Here is a 23,704-nt window from a genome sequence, read left to right as displayed (position 1 = left end):
TCCTGGTCTCCTCCTTCTCAATAATTTCCAGCTTCCATTAAAAAATATTTGGCTGAGGCCTAGGGACCATACTTATGTCTCTGTTGCTCAGGGACACGTGACAAAAATGGTGATTATTTATTTATACATTAATCCTAAATATAGCACATATTCATGGATTTGGAGCACTCCATTTCCAAGAGAAAAGGTAGACAGAGAGAAACAGATCCTGGCAGCATCTCACACTTGCAGGGAAGAGAATAGCAATTTTCTGCACATCTGAGGAGCTCAAAGCGCTTGGCAAATAGTAGAGAATTGAGCCTTTCAACCTGTGAGCATGTGTGGAAGTGTAACTCCCAATTAACAGATTGGGAAACTGAGGCTGAGTTACATTATGCTTCTTACTTAGCAGCACCTAAGTCAATAGAAGAGTGGAGTGTATAAACCTGGCGTTGTCTATGCTGAACAACCTTATTTTTGTAACAAAGAAAATTTGGCCCCATAAGTAGCAAATAGACTTAGCAAAAGATTTTCTAAAAAAAAGCATTATAATCCTACTTTGAGCAATTTTATAAATACTAATGAAGATTTTCAAAGTATTTTGAGGGATTTCTATTTACATTTTACAATAAATAAATACCTATGATCGATCCCAGGAGGTGGCTTGGATGACTTAAATTCCTACCCATTATTTCATTTCAACATTGTATTTCAGGGGTAATTATATAAGAGATCACATGAGAAACATTTAGTTCACAAAAACATTTCAATAAGGTCATAGTTCAACTCAGCTTTTCCCCTGCTTTTGGTTGATTAGAGATTGATTTGCTTGGTTGATTGGCTTGGTCGATTAGAGATTGATTTGCTTATAATGGAAAGTGATTTAGACGTTATGTTTCCACAAAGGGATATTTTTCCTGAAAATCTGTTTATTTTGCTGCTCTGTTTACAAAATGTAGCAAGGACCACTGTATCTTGTCTGTTATCAATTCACCATTGTTGTATTGAAGAGTACCAGATAGATATGTATCATGGAAGAAATCAGCTGTACCATTTATATAGGGCAAAGTCATGCAAACCATGCTCAAAACTAAACTCCTTAGTTTTGGTAGCATGAAAAAAACTGCATCTGTAAATTGTATGAAATGGTGCAGAATGACTACCACTAATATCACATGCATCTTATGCAGCCATTGGTGTTTTGAACTAGTAAGCTTTGGGTGTAGAGTAAGTGAGATATACAAAGTATGCTTACATTACAAGGAGAAGTCAGCCAGTGACTGCCCCCACAGGCGCTTTTAGACTGGCTTGTTTGACGGGGTCCATATTGAGTCTGAAATCCCATCTCCTGTCGAGGACAAAGGCATGGAGCCACTCGGTGTGAAGGGGTCTGTGTCTGTGTCTGTCTCCCCCTCTGCTAGGTAGCGTTTCTCCCTCATCCACGCCGAGCCCCCGCTGGGGCCGAAGGGGAAGTCGTCTCTCTCCTGGGAGATGCTGAAGCCACTCGGGGAGCGCTCGAGCTCCTCGTGGTTGACGGAGAGAAGGGACAACGGGGTGTCGCTGTCTCTCGTTAGGCTCCTTCTCTGCCTCGGGGACACCTTGTCTGAGTAAGGGCTCTGAAGGTCCCCGTGGGGGTGGTAGCTAACCTGGGAGTCCATTAATGTAAATATAGGCAAAACTGTTGGCCTTTCTGCATATGAAGTTGAGGAAGGTGTGGCTTGCAGTTTGCCAGAGTTTTGCCCACCCATTGATAAAGGTTGTGAGTGAGCCGTGTGACCCCGTGCTGAGAAACCATAGGGGCTGACTTTGTTGACTGGAACCTGCTGGAAGTTGTAAGGAGTTTCACGAGAACACTGCTCAGTGTATTTATATATTATTGTTTTTAATTCAGAATATTTGTTTTCTTCTCTCTTCTCCCTTGCAGGAGAAGCCGTTTCTTTCAATGGACTTATCTCAGCAACTTGTATCTGCAGCTGTTCCATATGATGCATATGCATATCAACAAGAAAATCCAGTTTCTTCCCCATGTCATTTACCTGAAAAATACCAATGTCATGATATTGACTCAAGTCAGTTGTTCAAAAATCACGATTCCATGATGTGCTGCCATGTTTATTGGTCATGGAGGTTCATACGATAACCGTGACCTTCCCTCAAAGCTGGGCTGAAATGGATGACAGCTTATCCTCTGCCTCAGAATAAGAAGACCCATCCCTATGAACTATGCCAAAAAAAATTATTAGTCTTGCTGGATATTTAACAGTACAGTATCCAACAGGCCTCTATAATGTTATGACAAAGTCTTGATACCGCTGGTAAATAGCTATTACCAAAATACAGTGTATGGAATTGCCTTTGCAGACAGAACTATTCTCTAACTGATAATTACAGAATCATTTAGGTTGGAAAAGTCCTCTGAGATCATTGAGTCCAACCTATGACCTAATGCCACCTAATAGTCCCACAACATCAGGATTACTTATCAGGACTAGTTTCCTTTCTCTTTTGGATAGGGCCCAAGAGTGGACAATCATTGTGAGTCCAGACCCTGTAGGAAATGGCCTTGCTCACACAAAACACCAGATGTGATGAGTACTGAAGCTAGAGGAATGAAAAAGTCCCACTTCAATATCGTGGTTAGTATCTTCTGTCATACACAGTGACGTGGATTCAACACGTTTCAAAAGGCATACTTCCCAGGTAAGCAAATTCTTTCATGAAAAACTAACAACATAGTTTTGTGATGATTAAAAGAAAATCTCTGTGTGTCTTCACCACCAGCAGCACAATTCTCCCTGGGTCAGCCAGAGTCATGCAGAATTTATATCAGCTCTATCATTTCTGAACAAGCACCTCAGCCTCTGCCATTGTCAGGAAATTACTTACCTGCCTCTCAACTTTAACAAATTTTCCCATCATACTTTGGTCTTCAGTATCAGCTGTAGATGCTTTGGCTACATATGGTTCATTTCTGCAAAGAATTAATAACTCTATTAGTGTTCAATATTTCTGTGCCTCACAATAAGTAATTTATATCAGGAAACAAAATTGCCATCTTGTTGATTTATTCATATAGATCCTTGGAACCCTTTTAGCTCTTTATACAAACAGGAATGAAAGTCTATTCTATGTGATGCCAATGCATTCCTAAAAAATATAATCTTGATTTTTAATTTTTTATGGCTTTTTTTTCAAGTTTAAAATAAAGACTAAAAAGCACCATAAGTTCAAAAGAAAATTAAAATTAATCTCCAGCTTGTTGGAATAATTTCAGGTTTGTGAAAATTATTGAGACAGTGCAGTTAGTGGGTCTACAGATGGCCATGTGTTTTTAAATCTAATTCTTTATAATTAGGGTCTTTGGAGACTGAATCTGAGCTTCAAGGATGAGTGTGGTTTTTTTCTCAATTTCATTATATCAAATAGTAAGTGTCAGAGATTGGAAATGCTGAAAAGAGACAGTCTGCTCTGGAGATTTAAAGCTGATTCCAGAATAGGTTTTCATCCATGCAATTTCCTCTTGCCTGTCCATCAGATGGACCAAATTCATTAGTAAGAAGATGATTTCTAACTACAGAGATTGATTTATATCTTCATGGAATTTTGGATTCTCATGATCAAGTTAAACTTTATCAAACAGTTTCCAAACTGATGTCAAAGGAATCAATATCTTCCCATAACCTATGCCTAAGTCTAGAAAAACAATTTCTGAGCACTTGCTCTTTAACACGATTTGGAACAAATATACTCTAAGACTTTTAACATGGCCAGTTCTTCTCTTTCCTGACAAAATGCAAAATACAGCTGTGAATAAATTGTGCTAGAGCAAAATCTACACCTAAAACATGTCAGATTTTCCACATTGGGTTACTGGTGATATGGGCTCATGCAGTTTTTTACAATCTGCTTTCCTCCCCAAATGATCACTGCCTCTTCCAAGTACCTAGGTCTCTTTCTTCACATTTATGTGGTTTTGGGTTTTTCCCTGTGCGGGATAATTTATTTTCTGTAAGATTGCTTTTGTTCTGAACAACCACAACAGCTTTGGGGACAGATTGTTGATGGTCTTGTGTGGTTCTTGATGGATATTTATTGACAGATTGATAGTTGTAAACAACAGAAGAAATGTCATTTATTATTGATTTTTTCTCTATGTGGAATGCAGCAATACAATAATATGGTGCAACTTTCACACCCAGAAATCTGTTATTTCAATTTGTTTTGCATATCTCTCACCAATCACTGATTTAAAAGCTGCAGCATTAAAAATCTCTGCTTGCCATTTGGTGGGCACTTCAGGAAGAGAACTAATTTACTTTCAAACTGTTAGTGGTTTTTATTGAGCTTTTAAGTGGGTTTACAAGTTAAACGTTAGAAAATTAGCCCATCAGCAATCAAATGCATGCATTTAATTTAAAACCATATTTTCAAACTGTGGTGAAACTAAGCTGGACAATTAAGAAGGCATTGTTTAGATTTTTCATCACACATTTCTCTTACTGACTTTCTGGCTCAATGTTTATCCACATGTATCCCATAGCAACATATCCTCTCAGTATCATTACTTTAACAGTGGATGAAGAAAGATCATGGTTATTGGAATGAATTAACTTTTTATTTCTGTGCTGGGCTGTGCTAAATACTAGGTATAAAAGAGTTCACCTGGGAGACTGTTGTGAAGGGTAAGAAAAAGCTCCTCCCTTTTGGGATTTCTTATGCTTGGGAGTAGATGGAGGTCCAGGTGTAAAAATCATATCTACTCTGAAAAAAAGAAAAGTGCAACTGTGTAAGTCCATCTCCAAATGCTAACACATGACAGAATATGCTGTGCAGCTCTGAAGCAAAGATTCAAAAAGGAAGCACATGTTGATTTGGTAATATATTGATGTTCATGATGTGTCTCCTCTCTTTTGGGTCCCAATCATTGCACTGAATTGCAATTACCTGGTAATTTAATAGTAATTAAGTAATGCTTTAGCTCACTGTTTCCAAATTTCAACACTTGAAACACAACTTCTTTTCCTTCAAAGGAACCAAACAGCATGATTGTCAAAAAATATCCAATAGCAGCTGCTCTTAAAAATGTCAGGAGACCCATCAGATTTTGTACCGGGTAATGAAAATCAGAACTTGGCAAAAGGTGGAATTGCTGACATTCCTAACAAACCAATAACATTCTGTCAGTTGTTGTTTCTAATTGTCAGCAATATTTTAGTCTTTACTAATTATTCTTTTGGCTGGAGAAACATAACTTTAAATGAAGTTGCATAAGGAAGTCTACTTGATTTTTTATTTGGCACAAAAGGAGAAAGATTGTTTGGAATGTTCCACCACATGTAATTATACTCTTTTACTATATCAAACATTCTTTCATTTGTCATTTCCAACTGCTCAGGTGCAAGTTAGTCTCTGTTTATTCAGATCATCCCCCCCAAAATGGCCACATATCAATTAGCACTAGTCCACAGACCAGTTATCTGTATTATTGGACAATCCATGCAGATACCTTGCATGGTTTCACAGTGCCCCGTAGAGTTTTGAAAATGGAACTTGAAAAAGCTCCAGGCAAGCCTGACAAAGCTAGCTAGATATTGGCTTGAATCCTCAGGCATTGCTGAAAGACAAGTGCATGGAAAATCACTTTGAAATAAGAAATGACAAAGTTCAGCAGAAAGACCAGAGCAGCCTTTCAAAGCCAAGGTAAGTCCAGACATGGCCCAAATGTGCAGCAAGAGTTGCACTCCCTCAGCCCACTCTTGAGAGAAATGAAGGTGATTGTGTGGAATTTTGATGTTCAGGGTCACTGAGGGCCTCAGGGAATGTGCTGTGCAGAGACTGAGCACAGACAGCTGCACACATCTGCACACACATCTGCAAACACATCTGCACACACATCTGCACACATGTGCACTCAGACCCACACAGATTTCCAGCCCCAAGCTTTGATCTGGGCTCATGCATCAGGGGACGAGAAGCACAAATTTTTGTAGATGTGCCTCAAAATCACATTGCAAGGAACCCCTTCTGGGAGGAGACAGCTGTGGATGCAGATTGCACCTGAACAGTCACAGGGGCCTGAAATTCCAACTTTTTTTCAGATAGGTCAATTACACCTGAGTGAAACCTTCTGTGGTGATGTATTTTGGCACTTTTATGTGATGTTTCACTAGTAACACATCATCAGAGAATCCAGCCCAAAGAAAAGTTCATGGAGAGCAACTATTGCTTTTATTTATCATCTGTAAAATGGGGAAAGAAATTTGATCCTGATCAAAGGCAACGGTCAAGAAAATTCACAGGATTTTAAAACTCTGATGTTCTTGTTCTATATCTGAGCCTGTGGTCTCTCCCTGCAGTTATCCCTGCTAGCCCTCACTTGCCTTTTGTCTTTGGGAAAAAGTTTTCTCATGGACCAGGTACATCGTGCAAAGGCGTGGCTCTGGGTGGCCTTGTACACAAATAGGCCAATATTTCCATTTTGCCAGCAAAGCTATACATTTCCCCCATTTACCAGAAGATTCTTACCTTGCCTGAAGATATTTTATTCTGGAAAGCATATCAAGATGACCTGCTGAGTATTGCTCTATCACATCCTTTACATCATAAGGCCTCAAAGTCTCCTTGAATTTTTTTTTATAGAGACGAAACTGTAGTATTCTGCATAATAAACAGAAAAAAAAATCATTTCTTATACAAAATCCACGATGAAAATTTCCATTTTTTTCAAAATATGGGTGTTTGGGTGTTTGAGCATAAATTGAGCGTGGTTATCTCTAAACAAGGCAATAAAATATAAACAAAGATTCTATAACATCATGGTATATTTGAAAATTTATGATGGTTGGCTTTGCATAATTAATATCTTAAAAATGGTTTAAAGCTTCAGAATTACAGTTGGAGCTTGAATTTGAACAACACAAGTCACAAGAGATCTTGAAGCTTTGAAGTTGAAGCTGCTTCTTCTATTCTTCAGTCTATTATTAAGCAAATTTATAGTATAAGCAATGCTGAATCATTTTCATCTTGGCTTTAATTTTGCACCTGGGAAAGCTTTGGATAGGAAATGCTAATTAGATATAAATGTGGAAGTTAAGAAGTTAGCAGCAGTTCAGGTTGTGAAGAAGGGAAAACTTTTTAGAACTGCCTGAAGTGTCCTTGAAGACAGCAGCTTTATCACATTATTGTTGTTGTTGTAATGATAATAATATGATTGCTCTTACTATTGCTATTGCTATAAAATGAGCTAGTAACTAGTAACAGAATTCTTGTAACAAGGAACACTGCTGGACAGAGCACTTGAAAAATGTTTGGCACTCTTTTTTCATCCTTTTCTGTTTATGCATTGCTTTAAATATCTATATCTTGGTAGATTAAGCAAATAGAAGAAATATATTTAAACAATGAAAGCTTTATCTTCATCTGGTTTAGACTTGGGTTCTGGATGTTTGCTTTCTTAGTAGAGTCTCCATGTACTTTTTGGTCTGAACTGGGATATTGGTGTCATCTATTAAGATTCTAACTTTTTTTTTTATTTAAGGTTGGTGAGTTTTTTATTGTTTTTAAAGTCTGCATAAACTTTCATTTAGCAAAGATAATTCTATTACAACTTTTTAAGGGCTTCTGATTCTTTAACTCTGTTGCTTATAAATATTTCAAGGTTTCAAAATTATACCTGTGCCTATTTTTGCCAAATTAGATATGGTAACAGCAAAACTACACATTCAAAGACTTAAAGGAAAAATAGGGATCACAATGTTAAAAATTCTAATTTAAAATCTCCTTGATCATGACCCTGAAATCCATTAAGTGGTTTTGTCTGAAAGAATTACTCTCAATTAATGTTCAGGATCTGGGTACACTACACAAGAAAAAAAAAATCTTGGCTCCTGATTGAGTTTAAATGGAAATTGCATGAATCAATTAAATTTGGACAGGATGTGGGGAAGGAGTTTTTCAAAAGTAACAATAACGTGTTTGAAAGCAAGCAAGTATAAGGAAAGAAAGGGAAAGCTATGGAGGATAGGGATGAAGAAGCTTCCAGTGGGAGGGAAAGAAGTCACGGGTAACATGAGCAAAGCCTGTGTCACCTGGCTTTCAGCATCCTTTAGAAAACTTGGAATTTTTAGAAACTGATTCTCCTGTACCCAATTTGAAAAGAGCCAGAAAGATATATATCATGATTATATATATAAATATATGGTTATATTTTTATTATCATCTTCCCTGAAGTTTTTCTAAGATAAATCTGAGACACTCCAGACTTGCAGTATTTCACCTGGAAGGTGGTAAGTCCCTGGCCCAAAAATTATCAACTTCTGGAATAAACAGCAATTGCAATGAAAGCAGAGTATTTTTCCATGGGAACATTTACATCTCCAAGGGAGGAAAGTAAAAAGTACTGCATTGAGGAGTAACAGAGCATCAGCAAATGAATTCTATTTGCTTGATGTGCTGAACACATGACCAAGGCTTACTGGGAGTTTTCTAACCCTAGGGAATATCTCTTGTGATGTGAAAATAGAGGTGGCGCCTGTCACAAGCCAAAAACTGCTGAAATGGAGACCTCAGCATGTATTAAAATATGACAGCTGAAAAGTAGGTTGCACATTCATATAATTGTGAATAAAGGGCTGACTCAGCTCAGAGATTTTTGTTAAGCAAAAGTTCCAGTTTCATACAAATATTACTCACTAAATTGAGAAAGATATATTTATATAACATTTTAACAAGGAACAGTACAAAATATTATTTTACAATAAAAACACTGTGGAGTATCTCGCAAAATGACATAGTCAATGTTACTGAAAACTTTCTCCTTTCTGCATAATTTTAACAGACTGAATAGGGTCTGTCTCATGTTTTTGAAAATACTAGAATTATCTCATCTATTGCATCTAAAAAAGTAATAGCAGAAACAGTGAATCAACATGTGGCAACATGGTAATGTTATTTCCTGAAGCATCACCCTTCAAAAAGACATTTACCTGACAGCTCGGATGGCTGTCTTGAATGTGGGGATCATATCTTCCATAGGGAAATCACTACTGTCACCTCTGTCTTCTGCCATGGGTTCCCCTGTTCCTGCATCTGCAAAGGAGGTCAAAAAACCAAATGTGTGAACATCTCACCACACAATGTTTACAGGGATGTCTGGCTGAATAAAGCACTACATAAAGTAAGTGCAATTTAAGAAGAAATATCTCTTACAGCTTCTTTCACTGGTCAGGTCTTGAAAGGGATTTAATTATTTTGGGACAGCTGTAAGACACATTATTGAAGGATCTCTTCTCAGATTCCAGCATTTCTGAAACACTTGGAACTTGTCTTCCTTTCCAATAGATCTTTGCCCAAATTATTTTACAGAAAGGCTAAAACAGGTTGTAGAAGCCACAGGCCAAGTTCTCGTCTCACTGGCACTGCCTGGAGCTCATGTACCTTCATGAAGGAGAAAATCAAGTTCCTGGTGTGGACACCCAGGCTACATCCATGGTAGAATGTCCAGCATGCACTGGTGCCAGCTGGCACAAGAAAGGGGAGCCTGCTATTTAAAGACCATTTTGATGTTATGGGCAAGAAGAGGAAAATGTGTGCTCAGGGAAGCTGAGAGGACAAACGCCCTATAATGTTGCTTGGAGACCCAATGGAAACCTCTGAGGGGCAGCAGGCTTAGGGAGAGAGGGGGAGAGAAGAAGACATCGAATCTATAAACGAGGTTTAATGAGATGGCAGTGAGGGTATTTTGGAGGTGCCTGGGCACAGGCTGTTGCAGGGCTGGATGCAGTCCAGGAGGGAGCTGTCTTAGCTTAGCATCCCTGCTCATAAACCAAGCTGTGATGGTGTGTGCTTTTTGGGGGATACAGATTGACTGTGTGCCCAGTGTGCCCACTTTTTCCAGGCCAAATAGGCTGAATCCAGCACTGGCTTTATCCCATATCAATTTTGGTTTTGAGAAGGGCTGGTATTTGATTTCAAGCACCGTGTTGCCTGGACTTCAGGACTCTTTTTCTTGGGCTTCCCCAAATGAACTACACAGAACCAGGTACCAGACATGCTTGTCCCAGAAAGTCACAAACCTTCAACAGAATATGCAGAACAAAAAAGTAAAATGAGAACAGGGGATGCACAGAAAGAAATCAACACAGATGGGCTACCTTCCGAGCTTTGCCAAAAAGCGTATGCTTTCATTCGGAATGCAGTGCGAAAACGCTCCTTATTATTCAAGACAACATTCTTAGGCTCTTTTGAAGGACTTTCTTCAATGGCATCTACATTCAGAGGGGTAAATAGCTTTCCTTTAGTATTGGTACCACGAACCCGATCCAAGAGACCCAGCTTTTGGCTACAAAATAAGCAAAAGTAATCATTTTCCTCCTTTGTACACTATTAACTTGTTTTCATGATGCTTTATGTATATAATGGGCTAAATAATTGTGTTGTACACAAGGACACTGCTGGGGCTACCATAATCATCAATGCCTTTGCAAGCAACAGTTAAGGTCCACAGATAATTAACTGCTTTTTATGAGCATTTTTTGGTATCAGTGTTGAAAATGTTACCAGAGGGTCATGCTATCCTCTCCATGCAAGGTGTCACAGTGCTTCAGCTCACGTAGCACACCTGAAGCAGTCAGTAGTTTTATTATTAAGACATCACTACTGCCATGGGCAGCAATGTCATTCACTAGAGCGAGTTGCTCAGAGCCCTGTTCAGCTTGGCCTTAAAACACTTCCAAGGCTGGAACATCCACAATGTCTCTGGGCAACCTGTTCCAGTGGTTTCAGTGAGGAATTTCTTCCTAATGTCTAATCTAAACCTGCACTCTCAGCTTGAGGGCATTCCTCTTCATCCTGTCACTACACACCTTTTTTAAAAACACCTCTCCTGTTTTCTTGCAGTCTCCCTTTAGGTACTAGAAGGTGCTCTAAAGTCTCCTCAGAGCCATCTCTTATCCAAACATAACAACCTCAATGCTCAGGCAAGAATGAAATAAAGTCAGATGTGCTGTGAAGCAGATAAATCACCAACAAAACTGGCAAGGCTTTACCAAGCACTGATTAGAGATGTGGTAGGGCAGGATACCCTGCTTTCTCTCCACCATGGCCTACAGGAGTTGTAGTGAAGTGACAAATTTTATTCCTCTGGTGATTCCTTGCACTGTCTGTCCTCTTAGAGATTTACTGTCCAAATACATTTGTCCTTCAGTGACAGCACAGAGAGAGAATTTCATCTACCTGCCATTTTACCAGCACCTCTAACCCTTCTGACAGCCTAATGACTGCAATGATCTTAAAGATAATCACTAGTACCACTAAAACAGCAACAGGAATAGCAATTTGACAGGGAGTTTATCAGCTTATATATGTTCTGAACACTTTTTAGGTGATAGATAGTATAAATATTTGCTTTGCTAGTTCACTTTGCTGCTCAAATATTTGTTAATTGCACATTTTTTTAAAAAACAAACAAACAAACAAAACCCACCAAAAAAAAATCAACCAAACAAACCAGGGCTAAGCCGTGGGAAGGAAGATTTATAATGCATTCCTGGGACAGCTCTAGGGAGAGGTGAATTGTGCACACATGAGCAAGAGGCAGATCTGTCTGGGACACCAGATGAAGTAAGTTGAGTGGGGGCAGGGAAGAGGCTGGTGTAGCTGGCAGGTTTCTGAGAGCCACAGATGAGAGCAGAGCTGAAGGATCAACAGCCATGGTTACCAGAAGGAGTTAACAGGTGAGGACTCATTGCAGGATGCTCAGCTGCAGCCACTAAGCCTGCTGGCAGGAGAGGCAAGCGTGGGGAGGGTCCACTGTGCAAGAACATCGTGGCCAGAGATGGAGATGTGTGTGCAGACCTTGCAAGTGGGAAAGAAAGACCCATTTCTATCTCAGAGCTCTGTCTGTTGCAGTATCCCACCACAGTGGGTGTTATCTGAGCGTTGAGCATCGCAGCTGTTGCAAGTTTATCTGCTGTTTTTTTGGGGTTTTGGTTTTTTTGCATGAATTACTGGGGTTCTCCTCTCTACTGTTTTTATCTTTGACCCAGGGGATAATGAAATATGGGATTCCGTATCAGAAAAGTTGCAAGCACTAAATCTTTGGGTTTTGGAAACTTTTCCAACCCTTCTGATTTTTGTTTTTGATATGAAAATACTTGTGAATGTAATTTCTGCAGCCTAGGAAGTCCAGACCCTTGTTCTGTCACTGCATGGATGAAGTGCACATGTGTATGTGAGACCTGAAGTGGCATGTTGAGGAGTTGGGTAAGGGGACACAGATTTAGTCCTGATATATCAGCATTTCCAGGAGACAAAAGCATGGATCTGAGTGAAGAACTAGAAAAGTCTAAATGAATCATATCTATATTACTCAGACTTTGCCCTAATGTCAATTCCTGAAGAATTCACAGCATGGGGGAAAGATGCACAAAGTGCAGACAAACGTATGAAGCAAAAATTGGGGATTACTTCCTTCTTTGTAGACAAAGATGAGATGTTGCTTGTTGACATTTGTGACAAAATACATTTTGGAAAATCTCACATTTGAACTTAAGAACTCTCTAAAAATTAAATATTATTTAAAATGCAAGATGTCTTTAAAATATTTTAATGTAATTTAAAGTATAAAATAGCTTTAAAAATTATTTCCATAGTTCTTGCTTTTGGGGTGGAATCTTGATCTGCTTTGCCCACCAAGGTTCTGTCAACACTGAAGTGATGGTGAGTGCAGAGGCTCAGCAAGTGATTTGTGTTCTACTAACTTAGGCAGGTCCTGCACCCTTTTTTCTGCATCACTTTCCCTTCTATTTTTGACCACTTTTGAGAGCAGTACTACTTTACAAGACAGATATTTCAATTCTCTGTGAAATTTGGGTTCTTCAAGCTCTCAGCTGCCGTACATAGGGCAAATATATACAGGAGAAGAAAACTAATGAGGAAGTTTGAAAAGGGCACGAAATATAAAGGTGAGGAAGTAAAAGTCAACGGAATGATTTGCATGTGGGATATTTGGGCAGGTAAAGCAGGGAAAATAAATTCTCATGTCTCATTAATAAATCAAAGTCTGAAGTAGGAATTAATTTTGAGAAGTATGGTCAAGAAGAGTATAGAATCATGACACATCACTGAAAATAATTTTAATCCAAAGAAATTAACCAAAAACTAGTTAAGTGATAACAGAGTCAGCCAGGCAATATAAACTGATGGGACTGAAGCGTTAGAGAGAGCGAGCTTGTGAGAGAGAATTTCTTTACTATAAAGAAAAAGCAATGAGGCATGGACACCCTGGTGGTGATCTGTGCAGACTGAAGGAGACTCTGGAATAAGATAGAAGAAAGGAAAAACCAAAAAGTTTTAGAATGAGGAGATCTGTTCCATGATAATACAATGACAAAGTTTGCTTCTGGGTCTGAAAAAATTGTGCAACAGGCTTGTTGTGGAGATCAGCTTACTCCAGGTGGGGGCATTACAGGTCAGTGACAATACATGATTGATAGATGAATCTCAAATGAAAGGAAGAGCCAAGTGGTCACATACTACACACTGGCTTTGAGCAACGTACTGAATGTCACAAGATCTGAGTTAGTAACACTATGGAGAAATTCTCAAGAGAAAAACATCTTTAAGGAACAGAACCCAAAAGGCAAAGAAGCAGAAAAATAGGTGAGGCAAAAGGCTGCTGTTGTTTATAAAAGGCTGTTTAGTACTACATTATAATAATACAGTTGTCATTACATGTGGCCTCTAACTCCCTCTCCAAAAACTTGCTTAGTTCTTCAGAATACATATCCAGATGCCCAAAGTTTGCCTCTTAAAATTCCTGTGATAACTGCCTCGCATACCAGAAAAAATGGAGGCATAAAGTGAGGTGAGGACCTGTAGGGATCAGACCAGAAGGAAAAGGGTCAGTAGATGATGCGAAGTATCCAAAATATTAATCTAGTGAAATTTTTTAAGTATATAACAGCAGTATAAGCAAGATATGCAGAAATCTATCAGAGAGCTATGCAAGACCGGGGCTGAACAAGATTTTATATCCTCCTCATAGATAAAATCAGAACAAAAAGTCCCTCTGCATTCAGCACAGAACCCTTATTTGCAGCAACATTTTCCTCTGCATATGTTGGCATGCACATTTGTGGGGTGGAGTTTTTTGTTGTTTTTTTCAGTGTGGTGGGGTTAAGGTAGATAATACAAACTGAAAACATTCCCAGATTTTATTTTCAGAGTTTTGCAGCTATCCTTGCTTATAACAGTCAGTTTAGGAAGAAACTATTCTCCAAACACTATTACTTGAGTATCTTAGGTTTATGAGCTAGAACTCATCTGATCTTTTTTAAGCTGTTAAAGAAGTTAAACTTGTTATCTAAGACTACTCTTTAGACCCATTTCTATAATCAGCGGGAAGTCAGCAACTCTAACCAGTGAGTGGGGAGAATGTTGTTCAGTTAGGGATGACTTTAGGCTTGGGAAACTTGGCTCTTGTTATTGACAATGAAAAGATCTAGATGAGAAGTCATCCAAAAAGCAGGTCTCTAGTCTAAGTTAAGGTTACCTGAGCTGAAGCCTTCCTCATTAATTGAATACTGAAGGTTAACCCTTGAAGTAACATTCAGATTTATAACAATATGTTTATGCAACAAATATAGACAATTGTGTTCTATCTGGCAGCCAGAGCAGTAAAATCATCAGACAATAATTCATCAACTTCACATCAAAATATTCAACCATGTGTTGTATACAAAAGAACCCCAAACAAAACCCAAGCTTCTTTCCAGATAACAACTCATCGGGAAAAAAAATGGACTTCATTGTCATTTCCAAGGAATGAAATCTGGGTCTGCTGGGGTTTTAGTTTTCGTTGATCTTTATAAAAGTGCTGAGGAAATGTTTGTTCTCATGACACGATCTCCTCATTAAAGCAGCATGCGCATGGCTCAGTCCCGGCGCGTGAAGCATGCGCCGACCACACCATCCTTCATGAGAGGGGCTAGGACAGTGGTTCCCACCCACAGGCTCATGCACTGCTGCTCCTCTTTCAGACTCCCCCTTCTGATGTTAGCTACTCTTCTTCCCCTGGGAACAGTGGTCTCACTTCATTTGTATTCCTTACGTTCAATAAAATAACATTCTCAACTTCCAGCACAGCCCCAGAAATTGGGGAGATGCAAATCCATCCCAAGCATGCTGACAAAAATACAGGGTAGTTTCTCTGACTAGCTTGAATAAATCACCATTTCTTGTCTTGCATGCTATTAAATGCTCTCTCTCATGGGTTTCAAACCCTGTGTCTTTGAAATGGGACCCAGGATGAGAATTCCTTAACTTTGTGGTAGATACAGATCACCAGAAAGGGACGAAGGTGAGAGCAGTGCAGTCTCTTTCTACCTAAAGAAAAATTCAGATCTTAAATTTTTGTTCCCCAAGAGCAGTGGGAATTATTTTGGACCGCCTAAGAGATTATTTTGGCGGCTTGATATACAAGAGACGACTGGCTTCTGCAGCACATGTTTTACTCTTGCTCAGAATAAAGAGTGGGAACCACTGAACTAGATATATTTTTCATAAACAGTCATGCAAAGAAATAATGCATTTACATCTCATCATGCAAGCCAGATACTCTCCTCTCTATCCTTTTCCTAGTATTGGAGTTTCATAAACAAATGGTACATGTGTGAGGAGAAAAAAAGTGAATTAATTCTAAGAGTGAGCCAAACAGCTCTCTGCCATGGATTTACCACTTTCACCCAACAAGGACAAATGATAATCAGGAGATTTTTCCATATTTTTTACAGTTTGAAATCACTAGAGGTACTTAGTCTCAGGTAACTGGAAGCAGAAGGAAGTCATGTTTACTCCAGCATTTTTTGTACTTTATCAGATGAACTTATATGGGTGAACTTAGCTTTGGAAAATCAAACATTCTGAATGAGGTTTCCAGAAGTATTCCATATTCTGCTTTGAACACTTCCTAATAGAAATTAACATCAAACTAATGTTATGATAAACATGAATTCTGCAGTGAACCTGTTCAACTGATCTCAGACAGTCCATGACATTTCTTAAGATAAAATAAAGAACATTCCACACTTCCGAGGTGGTTCTAAACTTTAGCCAATCAACTTTCCCTTTTATTGAGTAGCATTCTTTCTTTCAGAGAAGATCTCACAAAAATGTTCTGTCCCAAAATAGTTGACTACACCTTCCTGAAAACTAAAGACTTCATTTTGCACCCTGAATCTTGAGGCCTAAATTTACAAGATTCTAATGTGTGAGGAGGAAACATCCTTTCTAAGTCAAATTTCCACACTCCTTGGTGGTGTACATCCTCACTGGTGTTTAAGGATGGGTATGACTCGAAATCCAGATTCACCTACCATCCAGATTATCTGCCCATAAACATGAGCACAAATCAAAACTTCAGCTCAACTTTGATGCCCTTCAGCAAAAGAAAGAGCTTTCACATACACTAAAGGCCTTTGCTTAGCCCCTTCTCTCATCCCCACTTTCTAAAGAGATTGGAGGTGGATGAAAATAAATGATGTCACATAAATCTATGGGAAGAATAATCCACATCCAATTCACTGTGAAACCAGGATGGATATTTTTCACCAGTTGATGCAGCCATTGTAGGTAGGAACCATATGGATGCTGACCCACTTTTTACTTCAAAGTGTACATATCATGTATCAGACACTAGAAAGCAAATCAAACTGCCAAATCAAAGTCTCTTGGCTATTTTGCATGGGGCAATCATCAGATGAAAAAATGGAGTGCTTTACTTGCTGATCTCCAAAGGCTGAAGAGCTCCAGCTAGAAAAGCGGAGTTGCAGGTGGATGGTTTCATGTTTGTGGAATGAAGTTGGAATGAGAACAACCAGATAAAGTTGAATGACAGCAAGGTGTGGGATAGAGTAAAATACTTTGCAATTCAGTCAAAATCTTATTTCTAATGATGTGTCTTTTATATTCCTAAAGTGCCACAAGCTATGTCTATGTCTCTTTGCAGGAAGGTAAAATTCTTGCCCCACATCTCAGGTCACAGTTCAGCAAGATATTTAAGCATGTCACTAACTTTATTCAGGTGGTCAAAAGCATCCACTTGTTTTCCATTTGCTGAACCAGAACCTGCAAATACACATGCAAAGATGTTGTTCCACTGAACTCAAATTCAAAGTAACTTGCATGAGTTGTGTTGGCAGGGTTGGGACCACATAAAGAGCAGTATTTAGCTCTTACAGTATATTTTTATCACAGTAAATTTCAAAATTCTTTGCAGACTAGGCTAGTTTAATTTCCATTTGATAGAAACAGAGGAAAGCACCTGTTTCTAAGCAGATTCTTGGGAGAGCTAGGATAATATCCCATGTTTTCTGAACAGTAGAACAATTAACTATTTGCAAGGTCATGCAACTTTCTTTTTATGCTTAATAACTTTTCAGTCTTATTGCCCCTTACTTCTGATGGTGGTTAGGTGAACTACTGTAGTAAAAACAGAAAGTGCAGGCAGAGAATGGCATGCAAGAAATATGAAAAGAATAAGGCTGAACTGTTACTTGAACATATATACCTAAGTTTTCTTGTGAGGCTTGATCCAAAGAATGACTCCCTACTAATCATGACATTACTGTAAAGTGAAGAAAAGTTATTAAGATGAGACATTATTGATTACCCATGAAAAGCTCTATGAAAAGGAATGGGAGCCTTTCATTTGTAGTTAATGTAGTGTGCCGATCAGAGTGGCCTTTTCTCCTTCCTGTTTTGGGCAGATGTATTAAGATGAATAGTTTACAACAAAATTTTATACCTTGAAATGTAGGGTTTTATTTTGATTTTGTTGTCAGCATTGGCAATACAAAAATGTACCACATTTCATTTATTCTTTCATACTCATGTAATAGGAAGGACAGGTACTCATTATGCCACTTGAAAAAATCAAATCACCTTTCCAAAGGCACAGAAATATTATTTATCTTGTAGAGATAAGGAAACAGGGATAAATGACTTTTCTGCAATCACATAAAAATAGGTCTAGGAATGAACATGCTCTCCTGATGTCTGGTTCTAAAGCTGGACAATGAGGATCAGGAGTAAGACCCTAGAAGAAAGTTCAAAATTCTTCACTAAAGTGCCTGCACATGCAAGTTTAAACTCTGGTCAAAGTCAGTGGAACAGCTGCTAACAACAGCACTGAAAAATCAGGTGCCCATATTAATTCCTGAAATATAGACATAAAAAGTTGCTCAGAATAAAAATATGTCTGGCAAGCAAATGCCTACCCTAAATGTAGGTCCCAAATGTTTGCTGAATGATTCGCAGTGTGCCTGCAGAAATGAGCATTAGTATCTCTTCCTCATAAATCTCCCTTCTGGAGAGCTGAAGAGATGAAAAATCTTAGCAATACCGTGAGCCAAGCAGTTGCTGACTGAGATTTCATGGGACTGTGAGGTTTAGGCATAGATTAAGGAAAAAAGAGCTAGTGGCACCTCTGGCATGAGGTCAGTAAACTCCCCATCAGTGAGCCACAGAGAGCACAGCTCAGTTCCTGCTGGGTTGGGGGACTACACTTAGGGAAGGTGCTGTTCTTGAGATCAGCATCATAACTACCACTTCACTGCTTACAGGACAGAGTCAAGCTGCAGTCCAATGTCCTCTTCATCATATCTCATATCTTCACAGCTTTATTTTAAAGGGAGCTTCAGTAAAGCCTTAGATTGCTGACAAAATTTACTTGATTTTCCACTGTGAAAAGTCCTTCCCTGCAGCCTTGCCTTGGGATCCAACTTCTGAAATGGACTTTTCCACTCATTTGTGACCCCTGTGTTCTTCCCAAATGGTCTAAGAACAGGGTCCTGGATCTGTCTGTGACTTCATCATTATGCCAGCTCCTGCTTCTCTCCTGATCCAGAGGAGATCCTAGAAGGATCTGTCACAGAGTTCAACTCCTGTGTAGAACTGTGGAATTGCTAAAGAACTTTCACTCTACTCACTAAAAACTCTGCCACTGAAAGCACTTCTGGTCCTCAAATTTTGACACAGCCAGCCTTATTTTTGGTTTATTAAAAGCTTGTGTGAAAATTTTGGACCAATTCTTCTCTCTCCTTTGTCAAACATGGATCAGACAATGCAATTGATTGCTACAGCAGTTTTACTACTTATTTACTTTCTCTTAAATACTTAACTGATGGAAGAACCTGGAGACTGAGGACATTAAGGGTTGTTTTCCCCATTAGGACCACGTTCCCTTATTGCTCATTTATTTCAATACAGTCAAAGCACAAACTTCAGTGGAATACGAGTAATAATTTCAATACTAAACCACTGCAGAAGAAGATTTTTTTTTAATTATCTGGTTTTTAAATAAGTGTTTTATGAGAGATGGGATGTGGTACTGTCAAAACAACCAGATTTTATGGCTCAATCACATTTCTACTGAAGTCAGTGGATGTTCCCACAAGTACCATCATATGTCTGTTTACCTGGAGGGTTTCCAATCCCTTTAATTGAATGCCTCATTCCATAAACACATTTCTGCTAGCAGGAAGGCTCCCATGCAGGTGTACTGATGATTTTGCTGAGGGTTATTATATATCTAATAAAATAAAACCAAGTTATATCCAGCTAGAATGAGGGGCCTTGGGATTATAGTTTTAAAGATTTTGAGCTGTGAGTCATACTTTTCCATTTTTAATTCAGTGTGTTGACATCAAGTGATTTCTGCTGCCTGAAAGCTACAGTAACTCAGAACTGCTGCAGGTGCAGGAGCTTCTCTAGTGGGGCTCTGATCAACAGTGAACTGCAGCAGGCATTCTCTTATTTCAATCTGCTGCTGCATCTCAGCCAGATGCAAGTTAGGATTTCAGCTCCTAAGCTCTTCCCTACATATTAAAGACCAAAATTCAGCTGTTACCAAGACTGGAGATGGCTAATATCTCCAAACATCTGCATTAATGCAACTTGCTTGCTCCTGACTGTTCAGCCTGGGGAGTGCCATGGTTGTAGAGTAATTGAGGTCCATGGGGGTTCACAACCTGGGTACCTCCCGCCCAGTCATCTTTGAGGAGGTGCAAGTGAGCTCATGATTTTGGTGGTAAGAAAGAGGAGGAAGACATCTTTTTCCAATAATTTGTCACTTGAGCACTTGCTTGTATTGTAAGAAAACTTGAGGTGTGCTTTTCTTCTCTGCTAAATGAAGCTTGAACCCCAAAAGTTTCTAGGAGAACAGCAAGTGTAATCTTTATTCTTTTTTTTGTAAACTTCCTTTATTGAAGTTCTCGTGTGTTACATGGAATATTTAAAAAACAAAAAGAAAAACACAATTTTTCATCAAGTCAGGGACTAGAACTCCAGACCTGACCTCTGGCTCACAGTTTTCAAATGTGATGCAATTTTGTTCCTTTTCTCTGTGCTGTAAATGGTGAAGTAAACTGAAGTAGTTTCAGCACTGTGGAGCTATTTATCCTTTAACTGTTTTTGAATTTCATTGTGGGTGACCCATTGATAGTGGTTTAAGTTTTGAGTTACAATTATTGTATATACATTTGATTCTTCTACTTATCTGAAGAGGGTTATAAAGATATCATTTCCATTTGAAGCTTTACAGGTTGGCTGACAGTGGCTGCTCTGCTGCACTTTTCAGTGACTGACCAGTGCTGGGGTTGAAAATTCCCTCATTCTCTTTGCTTGTGAATACCCTGGTGTGATGGGGAGCTTTCCTGTTTTATTCAGCATGGGTGGCACCAGACCCTCAAACCTAATGTAGCTTTTACAGTACTGTCAGAGAGACTGACTGTCCTGCTTTTCCATCTTAGACACCCACCTCTGTATTTACTGTCAACAAATCTTTGCACTTGGTGAACTGTCACTGACTCACACCATAACATTGCTCTGTGCAAGACTGTGGAGCAACAACAGCAACCAGTCTTAAATTCCCCCCAGAACAGCCTGGATGCTAAACCCTGGCTCTGCAGCATGGATCAGGAGAAATCTAGACCATGATTAGTCATAACAAACAATAAAGCTGTTTACAGACAGTCAGCAAGCAACACTGCCTTTGTACAATTAGCATTTTTGCTGTGTTGTTAAACTAGGAAAAAAAGCAAGCAGTTAGGAAATGGACTTGTTAATAATTTTTAATGATTACCTGTGGTGTTAGTAGCATGATTTAGTTAACAGCTCATGAATCCACATAGAACTATTTAGCTTGCATCCTCCAAGAGCTGTATTAAAACATATATATATAATAATGACAGCTACATACCTGGCAGTACCATCCAATTGTTCTTTCCTTTTGGAGAAGAGAGGACGCATTACAAGAAAGCAAGGAGAGAAGAATCACATCATAAATTCAGCATATTTTTAAAATATAAATTGCTAATCTACTACTAATACCTTATTCCTCTTTTGTTCTGTGACCATAACTGACAGAAATAAAACAGAATAAAAGCTACATTTTCAACTAGCTATAAAGCAAAAAAAGAAGTTATATAGATTCCTGAAACCAGTCTGTGCTGCTTAGATTGGCAATCCAGTCTCTGGTGAGAAGTGATCTCCCCTGCCCTCTCTCCCAGGATCTTATTTGCAAAATACCTATTAAATTTCAGGTTGCATTTGAATTACAGAAGAACCTATGCAAAATGAGCAAACTTGAAGTCATAGTAATGAGTCCAGACTCCTTATGAATCCAAGAATTATTCACTGAAAAACCCTGCAGACAAGAAATCCTGAAGAAATTACTCTGTAATGGAAAATGTGGGATAGACAGAGTGAAAGAGAGAAAGGAAAGGAAAGAAATGCACTGAGCCTTAATTAAAAACCTTTGGTGCTAGGGTTTTTTGTTGGGGTTTTTTGTTGGTTTTTTGTGGTGGTTTTTTTTTTTTTTTTTTTTTGTTGAGATTACCTTTTTGAAGCAGGTGAAATTGATTCTAAAAATGTATTGTGACTAAAACAAAGAAAGGGCGAGTATTTGTAATTTGCCCTTTGTGAAAGCAGGAGTCTGAAACATTTCAAATCAGTTTTGAGTGACAGCTGTAACTTCAGTATCAGTCAGCACAACTATGCATGGAGACTTCTGAGTTGAACAGTAGTCTAAGGGCACTTCTTTTTCAGAATGAGGCACAACAGCAAGAGCAGGAGGAACATTTAAAGCACTAACTTGGAAATGTAATGCCCACTGTTATCAGCTGATAATCTGTAGCCAAAGGTCTTGGCTTTATTCATAGGACCATATAGGATTTAAAAAAAAAAATATTTAAATGCTTTTTTAAAAATGTTAAGACCTACACGTGAGAAAGATGCCTGTTGGATAGGAAAGGAGTATGAGGATCAATCTAATAGCCATAAACAGATAAGCATCCATTTTATCTGAATGTCTTTATGTATGGAATACTTTCACTGAACTCTGAAGTGGTGACTGAAATTAAGCCACTACCTCAGAAAAGATTCCTCTTCTTCAGAAGAGTTTTCTGGAAAAACATCTGTTGCCTACAAAAGCCTCACTGATATATTGATATATATATATATATATATATATATATATATATATATATATATATATATATATATATAGACTGTGTTCCCTGTCCTGGATGATACTTTGCAGAAAATGATGATGGAGGGGTGGACAATGCACTCACCTGAAAAATGGAAATGATACAATTGATTCATAAAACCTCCAGGTAGCAACTAAATCAATCCTGTTGGGGTTAGTAGCATAGTATCTCCAGGCAGCCTAAATTACAAGGGAGAGGAAATAATTAGTGTTAGGTGAAGTTATTTCCCAGCTGACTGCATCCAGACACTGTCAGAGAACATAACAATGCACCTTAGTCACTATCTGGAAATTAATTACTAATCAGCCATACCAAATGAGTGCCACTGTATGGAAAAGCTTTTGACACTGAATTTTTATCTTGGAGGGCTGTTAAAGGAGACAGAACATGGAGACAACCATTATCAGAACATGACATTACATTAGACTAAAATGGTTTTATTGTCCTGTCTGGAATGTCTAAAAGAGCTTCAAGCACTGCTGGACTTGTCCAGTAATTCTGGAATTTCTTAAGATAGTTTGCCTCCTAATGTATCATCAGAAGAAATTTTGCTGAGCAATTTTCTACTTCAGCATTTAGTTCAAATTAAAATTCTCCAAAAAAAAAATTCCCCAACCTAAAACCCACTGGCTACATAAGCTACCTGATCAGTGGAGATACTTTAATTTAAAATTAAATTCCATCAAATTCTATTCACAATTCATGCCTGCAGCCCCTCTGTTTGCTAAAGCATGTTTTTAATGAGAACAGCCATGAATTTTAATGCCATTCAGCCTATTTCTCCTGAGGACTGGTTCAATCCTGAGCACCAATGCTTCCATTTGTTATCACAGAAACTTTCTCTGTCCCTCTGTGAAAATGCTGTCATTTACTTAACTGCTATCAGGATGTGCTCCATACCTAGTAAGAATAAATTTCAAATTTGTCAGCAGACAGACTAATGATTTTAAGCTTAATATCCTGAATTCATAACAAAGGCCATAACTGATGTCCAAGTGAGGTAAGGGCTCTCTTCCCAATGAATTTTTTGGATCATCCAGTGACATAACAGAGGATACAGGGTGTAGTTTAGTTTTTAAACCCCACATATACTATTAATATTTTTAGCCTTGATTGAAATAGTCACTGTCTATTGTGTTACTTCTATTGCTGTTTTCACATCAATAACAACATAACTG

The 23,704-nt window shown here is 38.5% G+C and overlaps 1 protein-coding gene across 2 annotated transcripts in view; it reads right to left on the bottom strand.

Moving 5' to 3' along the window:
* Positions 1-1,277: 1,277 nt before the first annotated feature.
* The window catches only part of KCNQ3 (potassium voltage-gated channel subfamily Q member 3), a gene marked incomplete at both ends in the record, with an annotated part of 185,187 nt that continues 162,760 nt past the window's right edge, over positions 1,278-23,704 (bottom strand). The window contains 9 exons of one of the 2 annotated variants that reach the window (XM_084213432.1): positions 1,278-2,015; positions 2,866-2,950; positions 4,642-4,740; positions 6,505-6,636; positions 8,964-9,066; positions 10,131-10,318; positions 17,546-17,602; positions 21,236-21,262; positions 22,611-22,705. In XM_084213432.1, the coding sequence (XP_084069558.1) occupies positions 1,278-2,015; positions 2,866-2,950; positions 4,642-4,740; positions 6,505-6,636; positions 8,964-9,066; positions 10,131-10,318; positions 17,546-17,602; positions 21,236-21,262; positions 22,611-22,705 (1,524 nt within the window). The remainder of the gene's footprint in view (positions 2,016-2,865; positions 2,951-4,641; positions 4,741-6,504; positions 6,637-8,963; positions 9,067-10,130; positions 10,319-17,545; positions 17,603-21,235; positions 21,263-22,610; positions 22,706-23,704) is intronic. The other variant, XM_084213433.1, reaches the window with a different exon arrangement.

The sequence above is a fragment of the Fringilla coelebs genome (genome assembly GCF_963513975.1).
Source record: "Fringilla coelebs genome assembly, chromosome: 1".
NCBI lineage: Eukaryota > Metazoa > Chordata > Aves > Passeriformes > Fringillidae > Fringilla > Fringilla coelebs.
Note: the sequence above shows the minus strand (reverse complement) of the source record. Positions and strands in the feature narration are given on the sequence as shown.